Below are 24,662 nucleotides of genomic sequence, written 5' to 3' on the forward strand. Positions count from 1 at the left end.
CGAGAAAAGGCTGTGTGAGCATGTAGGGTTCTGTCACACTGTTTGAATCCAGGAGCACACTCGTGGTTTAGCTCTGCGTGTCTTCAGAAAGCATTCTTTTCATCTCTCCTGTAAGGCAAAGCTCCCTGAATGTCATTTCTCTGTATGCTGAAGTCAGAGACCTGTGGTTATCAATTGGTTTAAAATGAAGTCATCAATATTAAGATGTTTTTCTCCACCTGCCCCATCGTGCTTTTTTTTTTTTTTAAACATATTTAATGAAAGTGAAATACTATTTCTCAGCAGGCTTGAAACTTCAGGATTTCCTAGTGGACAATGAAGCCTTCTCTGGATTCTTGACACACAACCTTTCTCTGCCAAGGCTCACTGTGGACAAAATGCTGGGGGCTAATGTCAGCCTCCACAAGGTAAGCTGTGATGTTCAGCTTCCTTCCTCGGTGGGGCTGGTGCAGTTAGATTCTTTAAGAGTGCCTGGAAAGAAATGAATAAACCCCTGTCTTTTTTTTTTTTTTTTTTTAAGATTTTATTTATTCATAGAGACACAGAGAGAGAGGGGCAGATGAACAGGTAGAGGGAGAAGCAGGCGCCATGCAGGGAGCCCGATGTGGGACTCGATCCAGGGTCCCCAGGATCACACCCCAGGCTGCAGGCGACGCTAAACCGCTGTGCCACCAGGGCTGCCCTCAACCCCTGTCTTGGTATTGGTGCTGAAGGAGATTATTAGCTCAAGCTCAACTTCACTGTTTTTACCTCTCTGCTCAGCCTGGTATTGCCAAACCATCCCGAGAGTGGAGTATGCAACTTGGTGTCATGGGCCATCTGGTTGAAATAAAACTGATTTCCTGCCTGTCAGCTGGCATTTGTTGATAACTTCCCCCAAAGGGGGGGGGGGGGGATAAATTTAAGTTAAGATGAATTAAACGTTTTTAAAAAATTTCTCACCATTCTGAGACTGTAGCCAGAGTTGAGGATTACCGATCAGAGCAGCTGTCTATAAAATTTAAGATAGAAGATTTAAAAAACTTAATACATCCTTTAAAGATGTATAAGAAAAATGTATAAGGAAAAATGATTTTTTCTTAATTTGTAAAACCAGGAAGTAGTATTAGTGTTTACATAGAATTTTATTCTTAGATTCTTAGAAAACTTCCTATGGCATAATTAGTTATCACACAGCCCCTGTGCAGTGAGTAGCAGACCCAGGTTGCATGGTTATCGATTTTCAGAGAAGCTTCCCAAGTGTATTCCTTGGCAGAAAGGGGCACTGCTTCTTTACTCTGTCTCCTGTCTACACACCAGCTTATCTTTACAATAAGCAGAAGTAGTGGAAATGTTTATGCCCCAAAATAAGATCTTTGCTTTACATAATGTAGAATTTTTAAAATTAGAAAAATGTGCTTACTGCTTGCCCTTATGAAACTAGGAAAATATGCCTTGTGTTTACCAGTTGTATGGTTGGGAGATGGGCCAAAGGCAGCGAGCTTATGAAAACAGTTGCATTTAGCACAATTTCCATTCCCCCCTGCCAATTTCGTATCTGTCGCATCAGATCAGTATAAAATAAAGGGTGAGGTGGTTCTCGTACGGTATTAGGGTCTCTCTGTAGTCAGTGCTCTCAAACACAGACACCCAAGGTAGGCTGACTGCAAAGACTCCTTAGAATTAGGAGCAAAACGGAAGCATGCTTCCGTGCCTGGTGGTGGGGGAAACCTTCACGGAAACTGTGGCAGGCCCAGTGCTCTGCAGCGAGAGAAAGCTATATTGAAAGCCTGGAGAGGGTTTTGGGCTGTCACTCACACTAGGTTGTCCTACAAGCAGATCAAGCTGCGCTAATTTAAACTACCAAGGGGAGGTAGTAATAATGGACTGATACAGAATCTGCATCATCCATGCATTCCACAAATATTTACTGTCGATAGTGTTTCAGCATTCTGGACACAAAGTGAGCAAGAAAAGCCAGCCCTTCCTCTTACTGAATTTGCTGTCTAATGGTCAGTAAGGACCATGTATGAAGAAGTGCTGTTTATTGAGGCCCAGCCAAGCTAATTAGGTAAACAAAATACAGCCAGGGAAAGGCTCTCTTGGGGGTCTGCTTTAATGAATGCATAAGAATGATTTAGAATTGGCCTTCCATGAGGACTTCTCCTAAGAAGCCTGCCTTTCTGGTACTCTTCTCTAGGGCAAATAAAATGAAGAGTTCCAAATTCTGAAATTGCTTCAACATAATTTTGTGCATCAGTGAAATACCTATACCTACAAATAAATAGTATGAATGCCTTTTTTTTAAAAATTATTCAGCCCAACCCCAGCTTAAGATGTTGTAAGTTCCAAAATAATAAAAATGTTTTTGCCTCATAAAATAAAATAATAAAAATGGTTTCAGGCGTTTAGATTTTCAATTCCTATTTCCTGAATCATGTGCCCCACTTTTGAGAAAAAGAGTTGGACTCAGGATTTCCCTTTATAAGGACAAGAGTGTGGGAGATGATGAGTCAAACACAACATTCAGATTTTAAGTTTCCTTTAGGTATTTTTATTTTTTAAAAAAGATTTTATTTATTTATTCATGAAAGACACACAGAGACATTTTACACAGCAGAGAGAGAAGCTCCCTGAGGGGAGCCCGATGCGGGACTTGATCCTCAGATCAGACCTGAGCCAAACGCAAATGCTCAACCACTGACCTACCCAGGTGCCCCAGATTTTAAGTTTCCTGTCAGATTGTGCCTTGATGCATCCCAAAGTTCAGTAAAAAGATCTGATTGAACTATTGGCGATGGTGTCCATTCTTCAAAGCTATACTGGCCCAGCTTCCCATCTTTGTAATCTGGTTTTGCTTTGTCTCTCTTTGCATGAAATGCTTCCAGGTATTTTTGCAAGGCTACCAGTTACATTTGACGAATCTGTGCAGTGGATCGAAGTTAGAAGAGGTGATTCAACTTGGTGAACAAGAAGTTTCCATGCTTTGCAGCTTGCCAAAGGAGAAGCTGGATGCAGCAGAGCAAGTGCTTCATTCCAGCATGGACATCCTGAAGCCGATCCTGGTGAGTAGGCTTGCCGTGTGGAGAAGCTGTAAGCACTAATGCTTTGGGAATGCAAACATTTTCCCTGGACAACATAACTTTGTTTTTGTAGGAACATAGGGCTGGCTGGGAGTTTGAGAGGTAATTTAGCTCCATGGTATTCTGTTCTTTCAAACTTTAGGGCTTTTTCCCGAGGGGTCAAAGGGGGCGGGGAATGAGTTGGGCATGGCTCTGAGTCTAAGCCTAGGGTCCTTTGTGCCTATTTCAGAGAAGACGTGTTTTGTATGTTTTTAAAGATATTGTCATTTGAGATTATTAGAGTTCATTTGAGGAAAGAGTTTCCCAGACTAAAAAAAAGTCTCAACATCATTGATGGGAAGATAGATATCCATTCTTAAGAGCATCTTTGCGAGGAGACACTCTAAGCTGTCACAGTGGGGAAACCTCAGAATTGGATGGGAACACACAACAATAATTAATCAATGACAAAATTGCAGTTACAGAAGAAAAATTGCAACAAAGTCTGATCGGCTTAGGAATCAAGAGTTTAGAGAAGTGGTCCCAGAGTTATACACGTTCATTCTTAAAGAATACAGATGAACCTGAGCAATTTGGTCAGTGGAGGGTTTGGTATAGTTACAAATAGGTGTATTTCTTTGGATTTTCTGAGACCTCTGGTGACATGCCTCTCCAACAACATCACTTAGCATCTGATGTTCTGGTTTCCCACTTACCAGATAGCACTCTGATTTGTCAGTAGATTCTCTTAAAACCAGGGAAAGAGCCTTGGAAGAAGGATGTGCCTCGAAAGAGATGTTCCTCATTATAATAAAAAGGAATCAGAATCTTCTGGGATTTGGTGCAGCATGATTTCTTTATAGAGAATTATGATTATCCCAGGGATACTAACAATGTTTAGTTTCTAGATCCTGGGCCTGGATCACAGCCTAGAAAGTGATCTTAGAAACATCTTCTGAGGTTTACACACTAGTGACCATCAGGAAGTTCTTGTATCTCACTTGACTTTATGACGTTGCAGCTTCTGCCTGAGTTGAAGGTAGTAGGAAAACTGTGTGAGTTCATGGGATTTTCCAAGGCAGGGTTGATGGTGAACCAGTCAATGGGAAGGGCCTAGGCCTAATGCTTAAGATCTATTTTTGTGTTATTCCAGAAGTAGTATCTTCTGTTTCAGTTAAAAAAAAAAAATACTGAATTGCTTTGTTCAGTGGCCTGTGATTATATTGGTTAATGTTTCTATAGTATAAGTTCAAGTAAGATATATGTTTCTGAATGGGGATGATGTTGACAGTTCCAGAAAACTGGTCCAAAAAACAAACTCATTTGTGTAGACATATGCAGCCTATTGGCACTTTTTGGGTTGTGTGACATAAAGGGCCAAAGGTTATTAGAAATAGTAGACCATTTCCTGGTACAGTTTTAGCTGTTTTGCTGTATTGCACTACAAGACTGAAATTTTCACCCTTTTAGCCGGATAGATGCAAATTTTAGAAATATGGGTGCTTTTTTTTTTTTTTTAAATATGGGTGCTTTTAGAAGACACAGCAATTTATATTGGTGGCCATTCATTATTTCATTTCTGTTTAATAAACATGTATTGTGTGCACATCCCAGAAAATCCCTCCACTCCGTAATGTCTGAATTGCACTCCAAGTAGAATGACAGTATAGCCTTCATGATCTGACAATCAGCAGCTTAGGTTTCAATCTAATAATCCCTCCCTGCTTGGGAGGGTTAGCATGATAGGATACATGGAAATATACCATTAAGACTGTCAGCTGCATCTCAGCCCATCCTGTTGTTGTGGTTGTGCCTTGGAAATCACTTGGTTCATGACTGGGTATTAAGGTGGCTACCAAATGCTTTTTGCACACTTCTTGGGCACAGAATGCATCTCAGGTTCTGCTCCTGCCTATCTGCTGTTGCTGAGAGCTCTCTTTCCATAAAGCTAGAAAATGAGGCTCTTGAATTAGAATGTAGTGAGTGGTCAAAATTGTTCTGTGTAAAGGTGATTTTGAAGGATACCTTTGGGATGAAATAATTTCCAAACATTTTGAAATGTGACTTTTATTTATCGAGTTAAACAGGGCCTTAATTGGAGCCCTGGGATTGATATTTGATTTACATTAGGCAGCCCTTTACTCCTGCCACTTGGTTGACATTTCAACATTTTCAATGGTAGATGAATGTGACATGAGACATCATTGGCAATGGGCGGTTAATCACACCGAGAAACACAACAGGAACAGCAGCCAGGTGCCGAGCCCAGCGTCATGGGAAGATAAATTGGGGTGTCAGTGTGTGTTTCTGTACCAGAAGTGGATTTTCAGGAAAGACATATTTTGAAACATTTCTGTCTCTCTCTTTTTTTTTTTTTTAATTTGGTTAGTGTGGATGTTTTTTCTGTTTTTCAGCCAAGAGTATTCTCTTTCTCCTGAGCCGCCTTTTTCTTCTGATGACCTCTGGACAGCAGTGTTTTGACAGCATGGGGGGGAAGTGTGGCAGAGGGGAAGGGCCATGGGCTCAGGGTCACCTGCATCTGGATTCAAACATTTCATCAGCAGTTTTACCAGCTGTGTGACCTTGGATAAGTTTAGTGTCAGTCAGCCTCGGTTTCTTCTTCTTTTACATACAGATAATATAGTTTACCCTTTGTGACTGTTGCTTATACATATGAAGAGCATGGCAGGGGGTGGTCAATAAATAGAAGTTAATCATCAATGGAAATATTTTCATGCTGAAAGCAATTGCTGGCAACATGGAAATTTTCGACTGTGTTAGGAATCAGTCATGCCAAGCAAAGTAGACCTGGAGGATGATAGTTCAGTGAAAAGATTTTATTCTTTGTCTAGATGTTGTCAAGGCTTCTTACCCTGTAGATTCTTATTCGTGTATATACCTCAATTATTTATACCTTGCATGAAAGTTAATACTGGATGTCAGAATGTTGTTGCTTCCATAAAGTTCTCTGGGATTAATAGTGGTTACCTATAGACATTCTCCTTTTAATTTAAAAGCGTATTCATTTATTCAACTGTGTTAAGTTCATTATGTGTCAGGTATGTTCTGGGAGCTGGATTCACCCAAGATCCTCACAAAGATGGCTTCTGATGAGTACAGGGATACGTTGATCTATGAAATACCGTCTCTAGGTTAAATGCATTTATGAAGGGAGACTTGTGTTCATAGTACTTGTACTGCTGACATAACAACCTCTAGGAGGGGATTGTGGCCATCTACCAGTGATTTCTTTTGTCTCACTGCTCAGCAAAGTGGATTTGGCTGTTGCAGTTGACTGGGCAGGTGAACTTTCCTTTGCCTATCTTGTGGGTCCTTCCTGAAGCGGCACCTGTCTTTCTCAGATAGATAAGTCTTTATGGGGGCCTCTCTCTGCTGTCCTCCAATAACCTCTGATGTGTTTTGTACTGCAAGAGGGAGCCATAACAGTGGACCAGCAAATTTTGGCCGGAGGGATTTATTTGCTTCTATTATCAAGGTCCTTGCTGATTGTGGTGGCTTTTTTATTGCTGCTGTAACAAATAACCACACACTTGGCATCTTAGAACAACATAAAGTTTTTATTTCATAATCCTGTAGGCCAGAAGTCTGGGCACAGTGTGGTTCCCCTTGGGTCTACTCCTTGGAGTCTCAGAAGATTGAAATCAGAGGGTTTGCAGTACTGTATTCCATTTTAGAGGTTCTGAGGATACTATCCTCTTGCTTCTGAGCTCATTCAGATTTTTAGCTGAATTCAATTCCTTAAAGTTGTAGGACTGAGGTCCCTGTTTCCTATCTGAATGTCAGCTAGAGGCCAGTCTTTGCTCCTAGAGGCTGCCAACCTTCCTTCTCATGATTTTCATGTGACCCCTCTCCAGCCACACTGGTTGAGACCCTCTCATGCTTTAAATTTCTCTGTCTTTTCTGTCTGCCATCTCTCTCTGCTTCTAGCCAGAGAAAGTTCTCTGCCTTTATGGACTTGTGATTAAATTGGACTCACCTAGATAATCTAGGATCATTGCCCTATTTGAAAATCTATAACTTTAATTATATCTGTAAAGTATAAAGTATCTATAATGTACATAACGTATCTATAAAGTACATTTTGCCATGTGATATAACATATTCAGGTGCCAGGGACTGGGAATGTGGACTGCTTTGGGGAGGGCACTCATCCTGCCACAAATGTCTTTTAACTGAGAGGTAAAATAAATTTCATTATGTCTTTAAAGTGTTTCCTCAGTGCTCTTGGCTGTTTATTAGTCCCTCTTCAACTCTGTACATGTTCTTGCCATATTCTGAGAGTGACTCCAACGCATAATAAACGCTACCTGTTAGGGTTCTTAATGCACTAACCAAAGACAGCAGTGACTTTGGGAAGTAGAACATCTCAGGACAAGATGCGAGACATTGATCACACAGAGCTTTCATTCTAGTGGGCACCGAGAACCAGCTCTTAGGCTGAGATTGGGAATTTGAAGAATTCTTCACAGGTTCTGGGTCTGTAGAGTGAGGGCTGTCCTCCCATCCCAGTTTCACTGATGACTCCCCTGCAGCGCCATGACCCCAGTCTTTACCAGCACGGGACACTGTTAGGTAGGTTTGGATTCTAGTCTTGGCTCACCGTTGTCCCAATGATGTGAAAGTGGTGTCTGATCCTTGAGGTGGGGAAAATGCTGTCAGATTCTTGAGTTAGGAAGGACAGGCATACGGACTTATCTTCATCTTAATGACAGTTTGGATTCTGCATAACCATGTGGCTAGATTGTCTCGACTTCTGATAATACCTTTACCCTAAAAGGGAAAGTTCGGCTTCTGTGGAACAAAGAGTTCCGTTCACATGTCTTCTGATGCATGCAGCATATTCTTGCAAAGGGAGAACTCCGTTCATGGGACAAAGGAAGTAAAGTGAGCAGTGCCCTGAGGTCCCTAGAAGACCAGTGACCTCACAGCTGGGCTGTGTATAGATTGAAGGAACAGATGGAGAAGGAGGAAACAAAGTCATTCTTGTCTTGCAAGCTCTTTGTTTAGTGTTGTCTTGATCCTTAGACAAAGGCTTGGAATACAGAGTGGCTTGGCTCATTCCTTTTCTGGGCAACATACTTCAGCTTATCCCAGGCAGCCCTTAAAGCATTTGTGTGAGTTTTTTTTTTTTTTCTTTCTTCTTTTTTTTTTCAGGAGAAAACAGTTGCTTTTCTCTTCCTATATAAAAATCAGACATTTGTGTGAAGTATCAGATTTTGTCTGGCGTTGTTTGACTGTACTGTCCACCTGTTTACAGCACAGGCATTCATCTGGCAGTCCATTGCAATCCTTAACATTTGGTAAATGTAGAATGACACACCTCATGGATTTACTCTTAAGACTATGTGTTCACTTAATTCCTTTAGGAAAAGGGGAGCACACATTTGGAAATAAATTGGTGAATTAAGCAGAGTGTTAATATTACTTGCTCAACTCCATCTGTACAGACATTTCTGCCTTAGTTATAGTACTTCTTCCTCCAAAAATACTGTCATTTCTTCTTTTTTTTTTTTTTTTTTAAAGATTTTATCTATTTATTTGAGAGAGAGAGAGAGAGAGAGAGAGTACAAGCAGGGGGAGCAGCAGAGGGAGACGGAGAAGCAGGCTTCCTGCTGAGCAGGGAGCCTGATGTGCAGCTGGATCCCAGGACCCTAAGATCATGATCTGAACTATAGGCAGACACCCATCCGGCTGAGCCATCCAGTGCTGCCATATTTTAAATAAAGGTTTAGGTTTGATTTTTGTCCTGAGTTATGTGGTAGTAGGTGTATTAAGCTGTGCTTAATACAGCAAAAAAGTGAGGGCACCTGTGTGACTCATTGGTTAAGTCTCTGACTTTTGGTTTTTCAGCTCAGGTCATGATCTCAGGATCATGAGATGAGTCCCACATCAGGCTTCACACTCAGCGCAGAGATTGTTTAGGGTTTTCTCTCTCTGTCTCTCTCCCTCTATCTCTCTCCTTCTGCCCCTATCCCCTACTTGTTCTCTCTCTCTAAAATAAGATAAATAAATCTTTAAAGAAAAAAAAAGAAACAGCAAAAAAAAATTTTAATGCATTAAACACAACAAATTTAAAAGTTTTTTGAAAAAGATTTTCATTGGGACGCCTGGTGGCTCAGTGGTTGAGCATCTGCCTTAGACTCAGGGCATGATCCCGGAGTCCCAGGATGGAGTCCCACATCGGGCTCCCTGTAGGGAGTCTGCTTCTCCCTCTGCCTGTGTCTCTGCCTCTCTGTGTGTGTGTTTCTCATAAGTAAATAAAAATAAAATCTTAAAAAAAAGATTTTTATTTATTTATTAGAGAGTGTGTGCATGGGGAAGGGGGTGGGGCAGAGAGAGAGGGAGAAGCAGGCTCCCTGCTGAGCAGGGAGCTCCATGTGGGGCTTGATCCCAGGACAGGGAGATCATGACCTCTTCCCAAGGCAGATGCTCAACCGACTGAGCCACCCAGGTGCCCCAGATTTACAAGTTAATATTTAAATTGTTGAGTTATTTTTTAAAAGATTAGTACCTCCCTCAGACATGAGTTTTGTAGTTCTCTGCTTTGATAAGAAATATTAAATTGTTCCTCAAAGGAAAACTTCATTGTCAAGTAAATCATTGGAAAGAGGTAGGATGTCTTCTGGGTAGCAGTAGTCTTTGTACCTAGTATCTGGCTTCCTTATTTTCAATTTAAGCTAAGACATAAAATCCTAGCCTTGAGTTGGATTTTCTGAATATGGGCAAAGTGAAGTAGAGATTTTTAGCCTACTTTGAGAGTAAAGGAAGTGTAAAATGCCCTTAATTACATTTAATTTCACAATGTTCTGTCTTCTATTTCTACTTGGCAGTGGCTTCTTAATGCGTTGATAATCTATCTCTCCCAGTCTTTATTTTGTAGAGTGATTATCTGTAAACAAATACTTAAATTCATTCATTCAGCAAATATTGAGCCCTGATCTGTGTCATGCACTGGGCTTGGGGGTGGGGGTGGGGGGCGGCGGACAGTATTGAGCAAGCAACCTCTGTCTTTGTTTCCCTGGTGGTGGGCAATGAGTGGGACAGAACAGGGGAGGAGCAGTTGCATCCTCTGCTGGGTGTTGTGCACGCTCTGATGCAGTCCTTCTAATCCTCTCTTTGAGGATCAGGAAGGAGGCATCTGTTAAGTTGGGACCTAAAGAATAAAGGTTAGTCAGGTAAAGAACAGGGAGAAGAATGTTCCAGGCAGAGGACCTGGCTTATGTATGGTGTCCAGAGTGGAGAGAGGAATGAAGGTGGTATTTAGGGGAACTGTACATGATTGATTGGTTCAGAGAGGAGCAGATGTAGCTACGGGGAGTTTGATGGTAGAAGGAACAGTAAGACCGAATGCTGTGGAGGTGACTATAGATCAGCTGAGGCAAACTTTCAAGAGCCATGTGAGGCCATTGGGCCTCATCCTTTAGAGCAAAGGAAGCCACTGAAAGGCTCCAGAAGGTGAGTGACTTGATGAGGTGAAGTTGAATGACCTTTGAAGCAGGACACATACCATTTCATCTCGTCCTCCTAATGTGCTTCTCTCTTGCTTTTAGTTTTTCTTCCACAGACATTTACTGGGTGCCTAATTATTCTATGCCAGGAACTATGTTGGATGCTCAGTTGAAATAAACACCAGCTCAGAAATTAAAGTCAAATTGACTTGGCTAGGTTACTGCCTTTTTAATTGCCAGTATTTTACAATTTAGTTAAGCTACTAGGATAGAAAGACTATAATGAAATCATTTGTTAGAACCCCTGAAAGATGGGGTATAATAATGGTCTTTGTTGTGCTAGGGCCAGCGCTCCAGAATGTCATGCTTTTCGGCAATGTTGCCATGTTGTGATTAACACACTTTGCAGAAATGGGTGGGAGCCTTTTGGGTAATACAATGTGTACTTGTCTATTCTTCCTGTAATGATATTACAGTATTTAGTTATGATATAAAAATATCGAATAATACACGAATTCCAGTTAGCTTACAATAGGTCATGTAGTCCCCCACTAAAGGTTTTATCTTCACTCTTTTCCTCTTTCTTCATACAAGAAAATCACTTGCCTCCTGTGGTCAATGGGGACCTCTGTGAGTTCATAGCAAAGGGAATGTTTTTGTTTAGGAAAAATAATAGTAGGAATTCCAAACTGTAGATTGTTTACTGGAACTCTTTGGAAATACTAGTTGGCAAGCTTTGCCTGCCTTTGTGAGATATTAGCAGGAGACCACAGTTAATAGTAGGTGCAGGCATATGGTTCTCAGACTTTATTTTGTGGCCTAGTTTCAGGGCATGGTTCTCAAAATTAATTGTACTCAAGGAACGTAGACACTTTTCAGATTGGGTATATGGTCAAGCCAGCTTACATTCTTGAGCCTTTCTTCCACTCCTGCCCGCTCTGCTTCCTTTCCTCCTCACTTCTTTTATCTTTAGTTTAATTAAAAAAGTATGAAATAGTTAAAACTTACAAACAGGCATAGAGAATAATGTAAAGAACACCCCTGTACTATCACCCATCATTCACCTTGCTTGCTTCTGATTCTTTTCAAGAAATAAAACGTTGCACTTATAGTCAGTGCCACCTGTGTATCCCCTCTTCTTTCCTCCGAGACTGTCACTATCCTGGAGATGCATGCTTTTATGCCATATATATGTATTTGCATTCTGTTAATGGTAGCTTACCATATTGGTTTGTAGGTGTCCACATTGTATGAATGTGCATATTGATCTTTAACTTGTCTTTTTACCTCCACATTATATTGTTGAGATTTATCAGATTGATACATGTGGCATCTGATTCATTTTAACTGCTCCATGGTATTTCCTTTTTATTCTGAAATTTTAAAGAACTCATTCTTCTAGTCTTTGGCTCACATTTTCACATCGTTTATGGTGTCTTTTGGTGCATAGTTACTTTTCTTCCTTTCTTTCTTTCAAGATTTTATTTATTTATGAGAGAGGCAGAGACATAGGCAGAGGGAGAAGCAGGCTCCCTGCAGGGAACCCAATTTGGGACTCAATCCCAGGACCCTGGGATCACAACCTGAGCCAAAGCAGACACTCAACCACTGAGCCAGTGATTCCCCCCCCCCCTTCTCCCCTGCAGGTGTCCTGCATAGTTTCTACCGTTTTTTTTTTTTTTAAGATTTTATTTATTTATTTATTTATTTATGAGAGACACACAGAGAGAGGCAGAGACACAGGCAGAGGGAGAAGCAGGCTCCATGCAGGGAGCCCAATGTGGGACTTGATCCCTGGTCTCCAGGATCACGCCCTGGGCTGAAGGCAGCGCTAAACCGCTGAGCCACCCAGGCTGCCCTAGTTTCTACTTTTGAAAGTTGGAGTCATTTTTTTCTCCTTGGTTTGGACTTTTTATATATCAAGAGACTTTCCCTATCCCAAGTTCATAAAGACATTTTCTCCTATATATTGGCAATTTTCATTTTTTTACTTTTAGCTCTATAATCTGCCAAGAACTTAATTTTGTGTAGTGGTATGAGATGGAAAACGTACTGATTTTTCTTACATGAACAACTAGTCATGCAACAGTAATTGAACAGCAACAGTAATTGAATAGCCCATCTTTTCCCTACAATTTTGTAATCTTTAGTTTGTAGATTCTCATCAGTCTCTTCTCTGTATTTCGTAACATTCAGGCACAGAAAAGTAAAATGAAGTCTTGAGCAAAATATCTGGATAGCCTGAGCTTTAAATGGCGCTGAATTTGAAATTTATTTTTTAAAGCCCTGTCCCATCAACCCATACCTGTGTGTAACTCCAACACGTCTTTGAAGATGGAAATTTGTATTGACAATAGGTTGCCAATATTTAGGTTAATGAATGCCAAGCATTTAATCTCAAACAATTAGTGTAAAAAGGGATCCTGATAATGACATTGATCGTCCTAACTATTACTTATGGATGGGTTTAGCCAATGTTTCTTTTATCAACCAAAACCTAAATTAATCAGTTTTTAAGCAAACCAGAGCTCAGACTATTGACAAGAGCCCTAGGATGTGGTATGGCATTTGTGTCTGAATACATAAAGGTCTGATATCCACGGTAAATATAATGAAGCCCTTATGTTTATGTCTGTGGCCAACCGTGGTGTTCGTGGGTTAAGCAGTACGTGCATGGAGTTTTGCCGAATTGTGTAGCTTTTAAAACAAAAAGAATTAGCCTGCCTCAAAGGTTAAGTAAGACATTTAAGTTGAAAAACCTGAAGGGAAAATCATTACCTATGAAAGTTTAAATTCATTCAGATGAGGAAGATGTAGTCTAACAACATGAACTGCTGATTGATTTGTTCCCTTCAGGGGAGAGATGACGGCTAATAGTGACAACGGGCAGTATATCTATGGTTTCAGAGACTTGGCCTTTTGCACTTGGTGGCTGTGAACTCAATTGGTATGACGTTCTGGCCTCACATGCATTTTGTATCATCTCTGATCCCAATCAGGGTGGGGTGAACTGATGGGCTTCTCTTCAGTGCTTCACTGTCAAAGCAGACTGCATCATGCCGACCAGATGTGGAATGCACAAACAACCACCTTTGTGGAGAACATGCTCAAAAAAGAGGAGTGAACATTGTCCAGGGGCTATGGCTTAGTGGTTCTCAAACTTCTATGCGCAAAAAAATCCTGAAGCTTCCTGGCTCACATGCCTACCTTCTGAATCAGGAGGTCTTTGAGGGCTGGGAGGTTGCAGGCTTACCAGGCACTGCAGGGGGTTCTGGTGCCAGAGCTCTCTGAGACTACATTGTGTCAGTGGAACCTGCTCATTCACAATTCTCTGTCATGACTTTGGTTGTAGTTCAAGGGCCACTGGTACCATTTAAATTTAATATTTCCTTTTTGTAGATTCACTTGCTTAAGAAAGTTAGATATTATATCTCTACTGTAAAGGTAAAATCAATATCACTTACTAGAAATAGAAGGTACACGTATATATGCATCAGGATAAATGTATGTATGTGCTTATCTGTGTGTATACGTAGGTAGGTATAGATTACATATATACCTAAATGTAGATTATGATTTTTCCTTAAAGTTTTTCAGTTTGTTTATTAATTAATTATTTATTAAAAGATTTTATTTATTCATTCATGAGAGGCACACAGAAAGAGAGGCAGAGACACAGGCAGAGGGAGAAGCGGGCTCCATGCAGAGAGCCCGACGCGGGACTCGATCCTGGGTCTCCAGGATCACGCCCTGGGCTGAAGGCGGCGCTCAACCACTAAGCCAGCAGGACCGCCGCCAAGTTTTTCAGTTTAAATGTCAACCTTAGGGCAAATTTATATCTGTGCATGTGTGATTTAAATATACATTTGTATTTGTATTTTATACACTGAATATTACATAATGCAAGTATATATTTTAGCTGCTTAACATTTTTTGTTTCACAGTTTTGCAAACACTGAGGAAAAAGGGGCTTTAGGGAGGAGAGAAGCATTCAACTCAAGCCTTCGGGAATTAGGTCTTAGTTTTGCACTGAAGAGGATTTGTAATGTTAGAAATAGCACGTTGGGTGTGGCTGATGTGCTTTGTGATGACAACTCTGGCTCTCTGCGTAGTGGACGGAGGGCCCCTTGACAGGAGAAACAGTTCTTCCAGCGTTCGCCAGGAAACAGAAGGGGGAGGATGGATGGATGTCTTTTCAAGAACTAGAAAACCCTTCAGTTTTGGTAGTAAACTTTAAAGGAAGGGAAGAGAAAGGCAGGGGTCACCTTTCTGAGAACTGTTAGGGCTCACTATGTGCCAGGCACTGTGTGAGGTGCTCAGCACGTGTCCTCTCATTTAGTGTTCTTGACAATGCTGGGTTACATGCCCACCATGAACTTTGTGGGTAGTTGTGGAAATTGGGCCATGGGGAGTTTGAGCCATTTGCCCAGAGTTCTGTAGCCACCCCAGGTCCCCATAACCAGAGAAGAGGAGACAGTGACAAGAATCATCAGATTCTTATTTCCATTCAGACTTTCTAAAAAAAAAAAAAAAAAAAGGGATAACTGTCATATTTTAAGTTGTGAAAACGGGCATTGAGTTAATTTGGCATTTTTTGTTTTGCTGCACAATCCTGAGTGTGCGTCATCTCGTGGGCCTGATGGTAAGCACAGGAACACTTTACTTCCCCATGCCTTCCAGTTAAGACCTCTCAGTTTGGAAAAGTTTTCCTCATGGTAGGGTCTATATATAGGGCCAGCTTTTAATGGGTAACCTTTAGTTGTGATGTGAACCTAGAGGAAGAAAGTAAAAAGCCAAAAACCTCCCACTTGTTTTTGCTCATGATTACTTAATGGAAGGAAGGACCATTAACATAATCTCTGAGTTGCATCATGGAGAACTACCTGAGTATAGTGGTTAAGAGGCCCATCTGAGGATGCAGAGTGTGGGAAAGGTGGACCCTGGTGACTAAGCCTTTCTAGGAAAGCTCATGAGTCAGGCTGGAGAGATTCTTTCATAAGCACCTTTAGACAGATTTTATCAGAAATCTACATTCAGAATTTGGCTTGGATATTATGATGATCATGGTGATACTAGCTTAATTGTCTGAATTTAGAGTTATTTTTATTTTATTTTATTTTATTTTATTTTATTTTACATTTATTTATTTATTTATTTATTTATTTATTTATTTATTTATTTATAAATTAGGTTCTACACCCAGCATGGAGCCCAACAGGGGCTTTAAACTCACAACCCTGAGATCAAGACCTGAGCTGAGATTAAGGGTCAGTCCCTTAACTAACTGAGCCACTTAGGGCACACCCCCTCCCTGCCACCAGCCTGGAGTTCTTTTTAAAGGAAAATCTCCCAGGCTGCTCTTCCTGAGATAATGATGATCTCCATCCACCTCCAGCTATTTTCCATGCAATTTGTATTGATTTCACAACAATTCCTGATACAAGAAAAGTAGCATACTAGCCCAGCCTTGGGTGCCTGGGTGGCTCAGGCATTTAAGTGTCTGACTCTTGATTTCAGTTCATGTCATAATTTCTGGGTCATGGGATCAAGCCTTACATCAGGCTCCATGCTCAGCATGGAGTCGGCTTGAGTTTCTCTCCCTCTACCCCTCCCCCTGCTCATGCTCTCTCTCTCAAGTAAATAAATCAGTCTAAAAAAAAAATAGCCCAGCCCTCTCTAGATTAAAGAGGTATCTGATAATAAATAAAATGAAACCCACAGAAGTGCCAAGGAAAGATGAGTTTTCCCAGAAACTTTTGTTTTCCTATATAACAAATAAAAATGATGAAATTGACTCTCTATCTTTTTGTTTTTTGGAAGCCTGAAAACTCAAATTTGAGGCTCCTCAGCTATTGTAATTCTGACCTGAGAGCCTGTGCATCACTGTTCTTTCTCTTTTCTAGCTTAGGCTTTCTGCCCTAACTTTGTCTTTTCCTTGGGCCCAATTATTTTGTTGTATTTACTATGACACTAGGTGGCACATAACAGCAATTAAATATACCCATGAGCAAATATAAAGATCTGACTAAAAGTAGATATAAAAATAAACATTCTATATTAAATTTCCATTGTTAGAAGCAGTGCTGGTTTGACCAGCATGAGAGAGAAAAATTCTCCTTTCTGCGCTTTTGGCAGCTTTCAACTTTACATGTTCTTCCTTTCTTGTGAGCCATTGCCAACTTGTTTCTCAAGGTCATTCCTCTATTGCCCATCTTGCAGACAGAGTTGGGAATGTGTGGTCAGAGTTGCACTGGACACACACACACACACACCCCAACATTAGATGATTTTATCTGTTGCATATCAAAGAGTTTCAAATATATATTTCTACACTGTTTAAAAGCATTCATCAGAGGATTAGTAAGTCTTATCTGAAATAACCTAGGGACATGGAGTTAGAATAATTTTAGTGTCTTATTTTGGTCAGGAGTGGGTTTCTTGTTTTTTTAAACTCAAGATTGTGGATGGTTTTAATTAACTTGTTTATTTTCAGTAGAGATTTCAGGTTTACATTCGAGTTTAGAAACAAAGTTTTTTTTTTTTTTTTTCCTCATTCCAGACAGAACTAAACTCTACATCTCCCTTCCTGAGCAACCAATTGGCTAAAGCCACAAAAACTTTGTTGGATAGTCTCGGGACTCTGGCCCAAGAGGTAAGTTGTGTCTGTCTGTCTGTCTTTCTGTCTTTCTTTAAATTAAAGATTTTATTTATTTGACAGAGCGAGCTTGCACAAGCAGGGGAGGTGGGAGAGAGTGAAGCAGACTCCCCGCCGAGCAGGGAGCCCGATGCGGGCCTCAATCCCAGGACTCTGGGATCATGACTTGAGCTGAAGGCAGACACGTAACTGAGCCACTCAGGCCCTTGTTGTGTCTTTCTAGCTCCAGGAGGCAGACCATTCACTATGGCTTTTGCCTATCCTGAGTTTGGCTTAGAGGGTCCTTTTGATTTAAATATTACATGAAACGTACAATAAATTTTAGAAGCATTAGTGATCTTAAAAATGATTTGGTTTGAGCTCCTTCCTTGAGAGATGGAAACCAAGATGCGGAGATGTCTCAGAGCTAATTAGTTTGTGGCTGAATGCCCGAGGCCTGGTCTAGAACTTTCTCCCAGTGTTACTCTGTATCCCTAGTTAATGACTCCTTTGTAAAGAGGGTGATTCCTTGTCCTCCTCCATGCACTGCATTTGCCTTACAGCCACTTCTCCATATTTCTTCTTCAGCAGCAAGGCTAGTCCTTTTACCAAAATATTTGTTTGCTAACTAAAGGGAATAGTGTGTTCCCCTAATTCACACCTGCCCCTGTAAGCCCCTGGCCTCTGAGGTTCACCTTTGGGATGGTCTTTTCTTGACAAACATCAAGTTGAGTCTGCATGATGACAGACATATCAGAATAATCTTATATTTGCAAGATTAGGGGGCCTGTGGGTACTTGCAAAAGCAGTTACCCTTTTGTCTGCCTGTCAGCCAGTAGGTGTGTCCCATTGGTGACGCCCAACCTTGTTTCAAGTTAGACGTGGACAGGAGAGGCTGTCTGGAGCCCAGTGCGTACGGAGCCGAGCCAGGGGGCAGCCAGAAACAATCAGGCCTCAATGTCCAGGACAGTGCATAGGAATAATGTTCTCAGACTTGGTCCAGCCTTATTTTGAGTTGCTTCTCTAAATCGTTTTTTTTTGGTATTTGTTTTGTGTTTCTCAAATATCGAAATTTAGGTTTCCAAGAATAAAAGTACAATATGTTCATGATGGAAAGAGCAGAACATTTGGAAAACATGGAGATCGAACGCCATTGACAATTTGGCATGTTGCTTTTAGTTCAGTTTTCTTTTTTTCTTTGAATTCTGCTTATGGGTGTCTGACTGAAGAGGCTCGGGTTTTGGGTCCCTCTCAGGAGAAGTGCTTTCTCGCCTGCCATTTGTTATTCTGCATGTGAATGCTGGTGGCCTTTATGTAGGCACAGAAGCTGGGTCACCTGGGGTTCTTCCAGGAGGCAGGAGGAAGAGCAGAAGCTGACCTGCAAGTCCATGGCCATGTCTCTGGGGCTCTGTTAGCAGGCACCGGTGCACCCTGTGCTCTCCCAGCTTCCCTCCGAGCCTAAGAGCCAGCAGAGCAGAGACCGTAACGTGGGAGGGTGTCTCTAAATTTAGGGTCTGCGTTCAGGGTTTTCTCTTACATCTGCCTTTTGTCTGGGGTAAGAAAAGTAATGGAAAGCCTGTGATGTTCCCATTGCTGACGAGGCTGAAACTCTCCACTAAGCAATAACACACCATTTTTCTTGGCAGCTGCTTCCTTCTGTCCTGCTTGCTCCCTGGTCCGGGGCTAGCAAGGGTCACCCACTCCTCGCAGTGGAACACCTTCAAGTCCCGGTGATCATGGGTTACTTATTGTCTAACTTGTTATTTCCCTGAGACACACGGGAGAAGGGAAATAAATAAATGCACGCGTGTATCTGTTCAGTGTTTGAAAGGAAGTATACGTTCTGATCAAAGCAGAACCCTTGAAAGGAAAAGGGAGCCAACAACTTCTCAGGACATCACTTGATTCATGTTTTGCCGAATTTCCCTGTATCGTTCACATGACAGATGAGAGTGGGTCTTCACTGTGCCCATTTTACAGATGGCACCGAGGCTCAGAAAGTTCGGGCTCACAGTCATCTAGTTAGTTAATTGGCAAACTCTAGGGTTTGAACCCAGGACTGTTGGACTACAAACCCCATATTCTTGCTGCCATAGCCTCTTTTTTGTGTGATGAACTCCGATGGAACCTGGACTAGAATAGAAAGGACATTCTTCAAAGAAGGAAATACAGATTAACAGAGCCTGGCAAATTGGATAGAAATGGGGACTTGAGGAACTCGATGAGTGAGCGCTGGCATGAGTTCCACATCTAGGTGACAGGGAAGGTGTGTGTGATGAGATGGGGAAGGCAGGACAGGGAGCCTCCCGCTTGTCCATTCAGTCCCTACCAGGTGCCTGACATTGCTAGATGGTGGGATTTTGGCAGCGAGCACACTAGCTCTCCTGTTCTCGTGGGGCTCGCATGGTGGGAGGTAGAAATAGAGAGGTCAGCAAATAACATGACAGCAAGGTACCTCAATGAAGAAAAAGAAAGCAGAGTAAGAAGGATAGAGGGTGATGAAGTGTTCTTAAAGGGGTGATTAGAGAAGTCCTCTCTGGCAAGGTGACAGTTGGACCTGACGAAATGACCATATATTGTCCACTCTAAGCAGGAACAGATACAAAGACATTAATGTAGGGTATGATTAAGGAATGTATTTAAAGACCCAGGAAGACAGGTGGTGTGGCCAGAACAGAGGGGGCAAGTGAGAGGGTGCTCGGAGCTGAGATCCAGGAAGGAGGCAAGCACCGTGCGGACCTGGTAAGGCCGGATTTACGCTGAGCGAGACAGGAAGCCAGTGGAGGGTTTGGAGCAGAGGGTGTATGACGTTGCCTAGAGAATGAGACTGCTTACATCATACATTCTGGCTGTTAAATTAGAAGAGACTAAGGTGGGGGCAAGGGAAGAAAGGGGCCTTTGCAGCGTCTTGAGAAAGTAGACAGCCATTCATTCATTCACACCACAGATGATTATCGAACACCGTCTTTCGGGGGCTGGGGGACAAGTGGCCACCCTTCGCTGTGAGTAGGGGCGCTTCACAGATAAGTGTGGAGCATCAGCTGAGGTGCAGAAAAATGAGTAGGAGTTCGCCCCTAGACAGGTGCCAAGACGAGCCAGCGGTTTGGAATGACTCTGGTGCCTCCATCCAAGGATGTCCTGGTTTCACGGGGGAAGAAGTTTGTGCTTGCGGTTGGGGGCTGGCGGGCAGGTGGTGGCGAGGCAGCCTGTGGCGAGAGAAGTGAGTGGCTTTCACTTACTGTCATTAAAACATCTCCGGGGCTGCTCCCCCACCAACAAAAGGAAAGGTGGCCTGGCGACCTCTGCCCTCCCTGTCCTGAATACCTCATCTAGTTTATGAAAAGATAAAGTAAGAAAAAGCTGGTCACTAGCTGTGTCCTTGTAGTATATGTCAGATGCTCCCGGTTTGGGGGGAGAGATGCTTATGACCTCTGACCTCCCCTGGAGTGCCTGGTTTCCCTCCAGAGGCAGGAGGCAAAGACAGGATCTACAGTGTCGAGGTCCACGTTACCCTCACGAACCAGGAGGCTCTGAGATAGAAAACTGGGCACGTGGTGTCGGGATCTAGGCCTTCCACAGGGCGTGGGCAGGACCGTCTAGTGTCTTCCCTATGCCCTCCGGGGCTCAGTGTTCCGGGCGCCGAGCACACGCGGTGACATTTCAAGGAATGTAGAGGTTTATAACTGATATATCATGAGATGGGTAGAAATGCAAAGTGCTTGATAAATACTTACTTACAGGGACAGTTGGGCCCAGAACTCTACAAGGTGCAGGAACACATTTGTATAGGAGACAAAGTGCTTGTGGGGTGTGGGTCGCGGACACAGCCCGTGGCTGCTGGGACGGGGGCAAGGCTGTTCTGTGCCAGGCCTTCTCTTCTGTTTCGTGCGATTGACACTTCGGGGTCTCGGTGAGGAGTCGGACCCTTGGAGGAGAGACACGTAGCGGGGATTCAGCCTTGGGTCTCCCCCTCCACACTTTGCCTAGCACTTAACTGAGATCAGGATGGGGCTACACACACACACACACACACACACTCTCTCTCTCTCTCTCTCTCTCTACCTTTCCTCCCAGGGCCTCCTTGCTTTCCACAGGGAGGCTTAAGGCGGTTCAGAAAGGAGTATGTGCTCTCGGGTGGGAGCAGCTCCTGATGGATGCCTGGGAACACATGGCTATTCGGAGAAAGCATTCTCTTCCATGAGCCAGAAGATAATCCAGATGAAATAAAGCCCATCACCGGGGCTCCACGGACTTCTCAGTTTATGCTTCTCAGTCTTCAATTTGCATAGAAATCACTGGGGCATCTGATGAAAATGCAGATTCGAATTGTGGTTGGACCTAGTTGTGGACCTAACCTGCATTCCAGGCCACCTCTCACATAATGCCTCTGCTCATCTCAGGGCCACCCGTGGGGTAGCAAGGTTCTGACAACCCTATGGCAAGGCTAAGAGGACGTGACATAGAATGTTCTGGGGTGTGGCCCTGGAGAGGTCAAGAAAATAAGATGTTTCTTTCTCTTTCCTCTACCCTTGCCCTACCCTCGTCTCCCCTTCCCTCCTCCCTCTTTCTCCTCCCAATCCCTGGTGCCAGCTGTTCAGCATGAACAGCTGGAGCGACATGCGCCAGGAGGTAATGTTCCTGACCAACGTGAACAGCTCCAGCTCCTCCACCCAGATCTACCAAGCTGTGTCCCGCATCGTCTGTGGCCACCCCGAGGGGGGGGGCCTCAAGATCAAGTCCCTCAACTGGTACGAGGACAACAACTACAAAGCCCTCTTTGGTGGCAACGGCACGGACGAAGATGCTGGCAGCTTCTATGACAATTCTACGAGTGAGTGTCTGCGCAGATGGAAGCCCCAGCGGCCCCAGCCCCCGTTAGTGTTAGCCTTGGTCCGGTCCATGTCCCTCCTGCCCCATATTTACCCTTCTCCCCTGTAGCAGCATTGGGTGTTTCAGGTCTGTTTGCCCACCACGCTGAGCTCCTAGAGGAGTCCTTTCCTTATCAGCTAAGTGTCCCCACTGCTCTGAAGGAAGCCTGGCACATATCAGACACACAGTGTGTTTATCAAATGCATGAGTGATGGAAAGCCAACCTCCCCAGTCTCCTGGGGGTTGTGGGAGGGGAGTTCCCAGAGAAATCAAGGATCTTCTTCTTCCCCTCCCTGGGCATGCTTTATAGTAAAACCTTTAAAATAACAGTTACAATGATGACAGCAATAAAAGCTAACATTTAGGGAATATTTCCTGTGTACTGGGCATTCTATATCATTTCACCCTTACGGGAACCCTGCAAGGAAGGTTCCACATTTTATAGGCTCAGTGAGGTTAAGTGACTTGATCAGAGCCACATCAGAGCTAATCCATAAGAGCCAGGGTTAAGCCCTGACCTGCCTGCTCTCTGTGCTTTTTTTCTGGTAAACCACATGGCCTCTGAAATAGCTGCTAATGTGGTGTATGTGTGTATCATCAGACTCACGCATTTGATCTGCTGTTTGTTTTTGGTTCTTAGCTGCAAGGCGGTGTTAGAGAACCTCGTAACTCCATATCTGCTTCTCGCACTTGGGCGGTTTTGTAGGGATGTGTGTTCTGTGTCTGGTGGCAGCAAGGAGCCAATGTTACAGTTTTAGACAATGCCATCCTTTTCCTTGAAAACATGATGCAAGCGAGCCTTTCTCCATTTCCAACCACAGGTGTCTCTTTCAGACACCAGTGAGGCAGCTTTTTGTGTGTTACTGTAACACAAGAACCTTTTATTCTTCTCTGGAGTAAAGCACTCCAGACATAGCAGGTTGCTTTGCAAGCCTGAAGGGGATGGCATTATAGGCAGTTCTGAAATGCCATCCGCTCTACTGCCTCACTTGCAAGTCAGCCCAAGGGAACCTTCATTTGCAAAGCAGATACAACTATGAGCAAATCTTTTTTTTTTTTTTTTTTTAATATATCCTCCTTGCAGCGTATAGAGGATACTTGATATCTAAAAGAACCCAGAATGACATTTTTTAAAGAATTCAGGAATTCTGGGTAACCACACCTTATTGGCAATTATAACTTTGGATTTTTCCGTTAGGAATTTTTATTACATTTATCCGATATGCCTGGGATGAGACCTGTTAAAGGGAAATGTTTTATTTTTGCTTGAAAACTTAAGACTGAGGTCTAAATTCAGCTTTTCAATGAAAACGAGTTAGCAAGGGCTGACGTACTAGTATGAATCGAGAGTTATGCAGGCATGTGCATAGTAAAAACATTTTTTTCTAGATTCTCTCAGTTATGAGCCATCCATCAACAGTGTTATAATGAGCTCTGGTTATTTGTCAAGCATTGTTGTAGGAGCTTTACTGATAACATCTATGTATCCTCACCACATCTCTGTCAAGTACCTAATAACTTTATTTATACAGAGGAGCAAACTGAGGCTCCTCAGTTGGCCTCCTCTTGAGGTCAAGTTACTTGTTACATAGCTATTAGGTGGTGGAGCTGGGATTTGAACCCAGGACTGTTTGGTTATCTCCCAAAGCCCTTGTGAGCTCCTACAAGTATATGACCATGCATATGACTATCTGCCTTTTGTCTTCTTCGTAGCTCCTTATTGCAATGATCTGATGAAGAATTTGGAGTCTAGTCCTCTTTCCCGTATCATCTGGAAAGCTCTCAAGCCTCTGCTTGTTGGGAAGATCCTGTATACACCTGACACGCCAGCCACAAGGCAGGTTATGGCCGAGGTAAGCTGCCCAGGCCCAGAAATCCCTCTCTAGAATCCTCCTAGAAATTATGGGCAAAAAAGTGAAGTTGTGGCTTCAAATGGATTGTATCGACTATGTTCATGGCTCTTCCAGAGTTTCCAAAGAGGGAGACCCTCAAGCATGACCCAGGCCAGAGAGCTGACCCTGTAGGGCCAGCTCTCCGGCCTTGGGTATTGGAATTATAGCTGCAGGCAGACACTTCTTGGGGATGGGAAAGACTGGAAACAGTGATGGGGCATCTTGGCAGGGGGCAGCTGAATGTCTCATGGCTCTGCCTCTCTTTCATTTTTCCTGCTGCCCCTGGCTCCCCACCTGACTCCAGGTGAATAAGACCTTTCAGGAGCTGGCTGTGTTTCATGATATGCAAGGCATGTGGGAAGAGCTCAGCCTGAAGATCTGGACCTTCATGGAGAGTAACCCAGAAATGGACCTTGTTCGGGTGAGTGTCCCTCCGATTACTGTGTGCCTGCTTGATGCTATAGCGGTGAGTTTCTGGTCACTTTCCTGGAGATGACTGGGATGGGATGAGAATTCTTACATTTAACCAGGGTAGGTGTGTCAAGCCCAGCTCCAGCTGCAGGTGAGAGTACACAGGTAACACTGTTTCATGCACACCAGCATCCATGTATCTGGTGGTCAGAAGTCAGTTTGCCAAGAAATTTAGTGACTGTAAGACACTGCCTATTGTCATTTCTGGTCCAAAAGCCAACCACGGCATCTTATTTAGGCTTCCTATGTCCTGGTAGGTCTCTACACAGGGGAGGGCACAAAGGCC

The 24,662-nt window shown here is 43.1% G+C and overlaps 1 protein-coding gene across 20 annotated transcripts in view; it reads left to right on the top strand.

Moving 5' to 3' along the window:
- Window positions 1-24,662, top strand: part of ABCA1 (ATP binding cassette subfamily A member 1) — a 128,396-nt gene that overhangs the window by 50,561 nt on the left and 53,173 nt on the right. For 11 of the 20 annotated variants that reach the window (XR_011995470.1, XM_072727812.1, XM_072727804.1 and 8 more), the window contains exons 6-11: window positions 283-407; window positions 2,868-3,044; window positions 17,070-17,162; window positions 21,735-21,975; window positions 23,727-23,866; window positions 24,210-24,326. Coding sequence is in view for 17 of the 20 variants with exons in the window: in XM_072727812.1 (XP_072583913.1) it covers window positions 283-407; window positions 2,868-3,044; window positions 17,070-17,162; window positions 21,735-21,975; window positions 23,727-23,866; window positions 24,210-24,326 (893 nt within the window). In the remaining 3 variants the exon portion in view is untranslated. The remainder of the gene's footprint in view (window positions 1-282; window positions 408-2,867; window positions 3,045-17,069; window positions 17,163-21,734; window positions 21,976-23,726; window positions 23,867-24,209; window positions 24,327-24,662) is intronic. The other 9 variants (XR_011995471.1, XR_011995469.1, XM_072727817.1 and 6 more) reach the window with 1 other exon arrangement.

The sequence above is a fragment of the Vulpes vulpes genome, chromosome 12, assembly GCF_048418805.1.
Source record: "Vulpes vulpes isolate BD-2025 chromosome 12, VulVul3, whole genome shotgun sequence".
NCBI lineage: Eukaryota > Metazoa > Chordata > Mammalia > Carnivora > Canidae > Vulpes > Vulpes vulpes.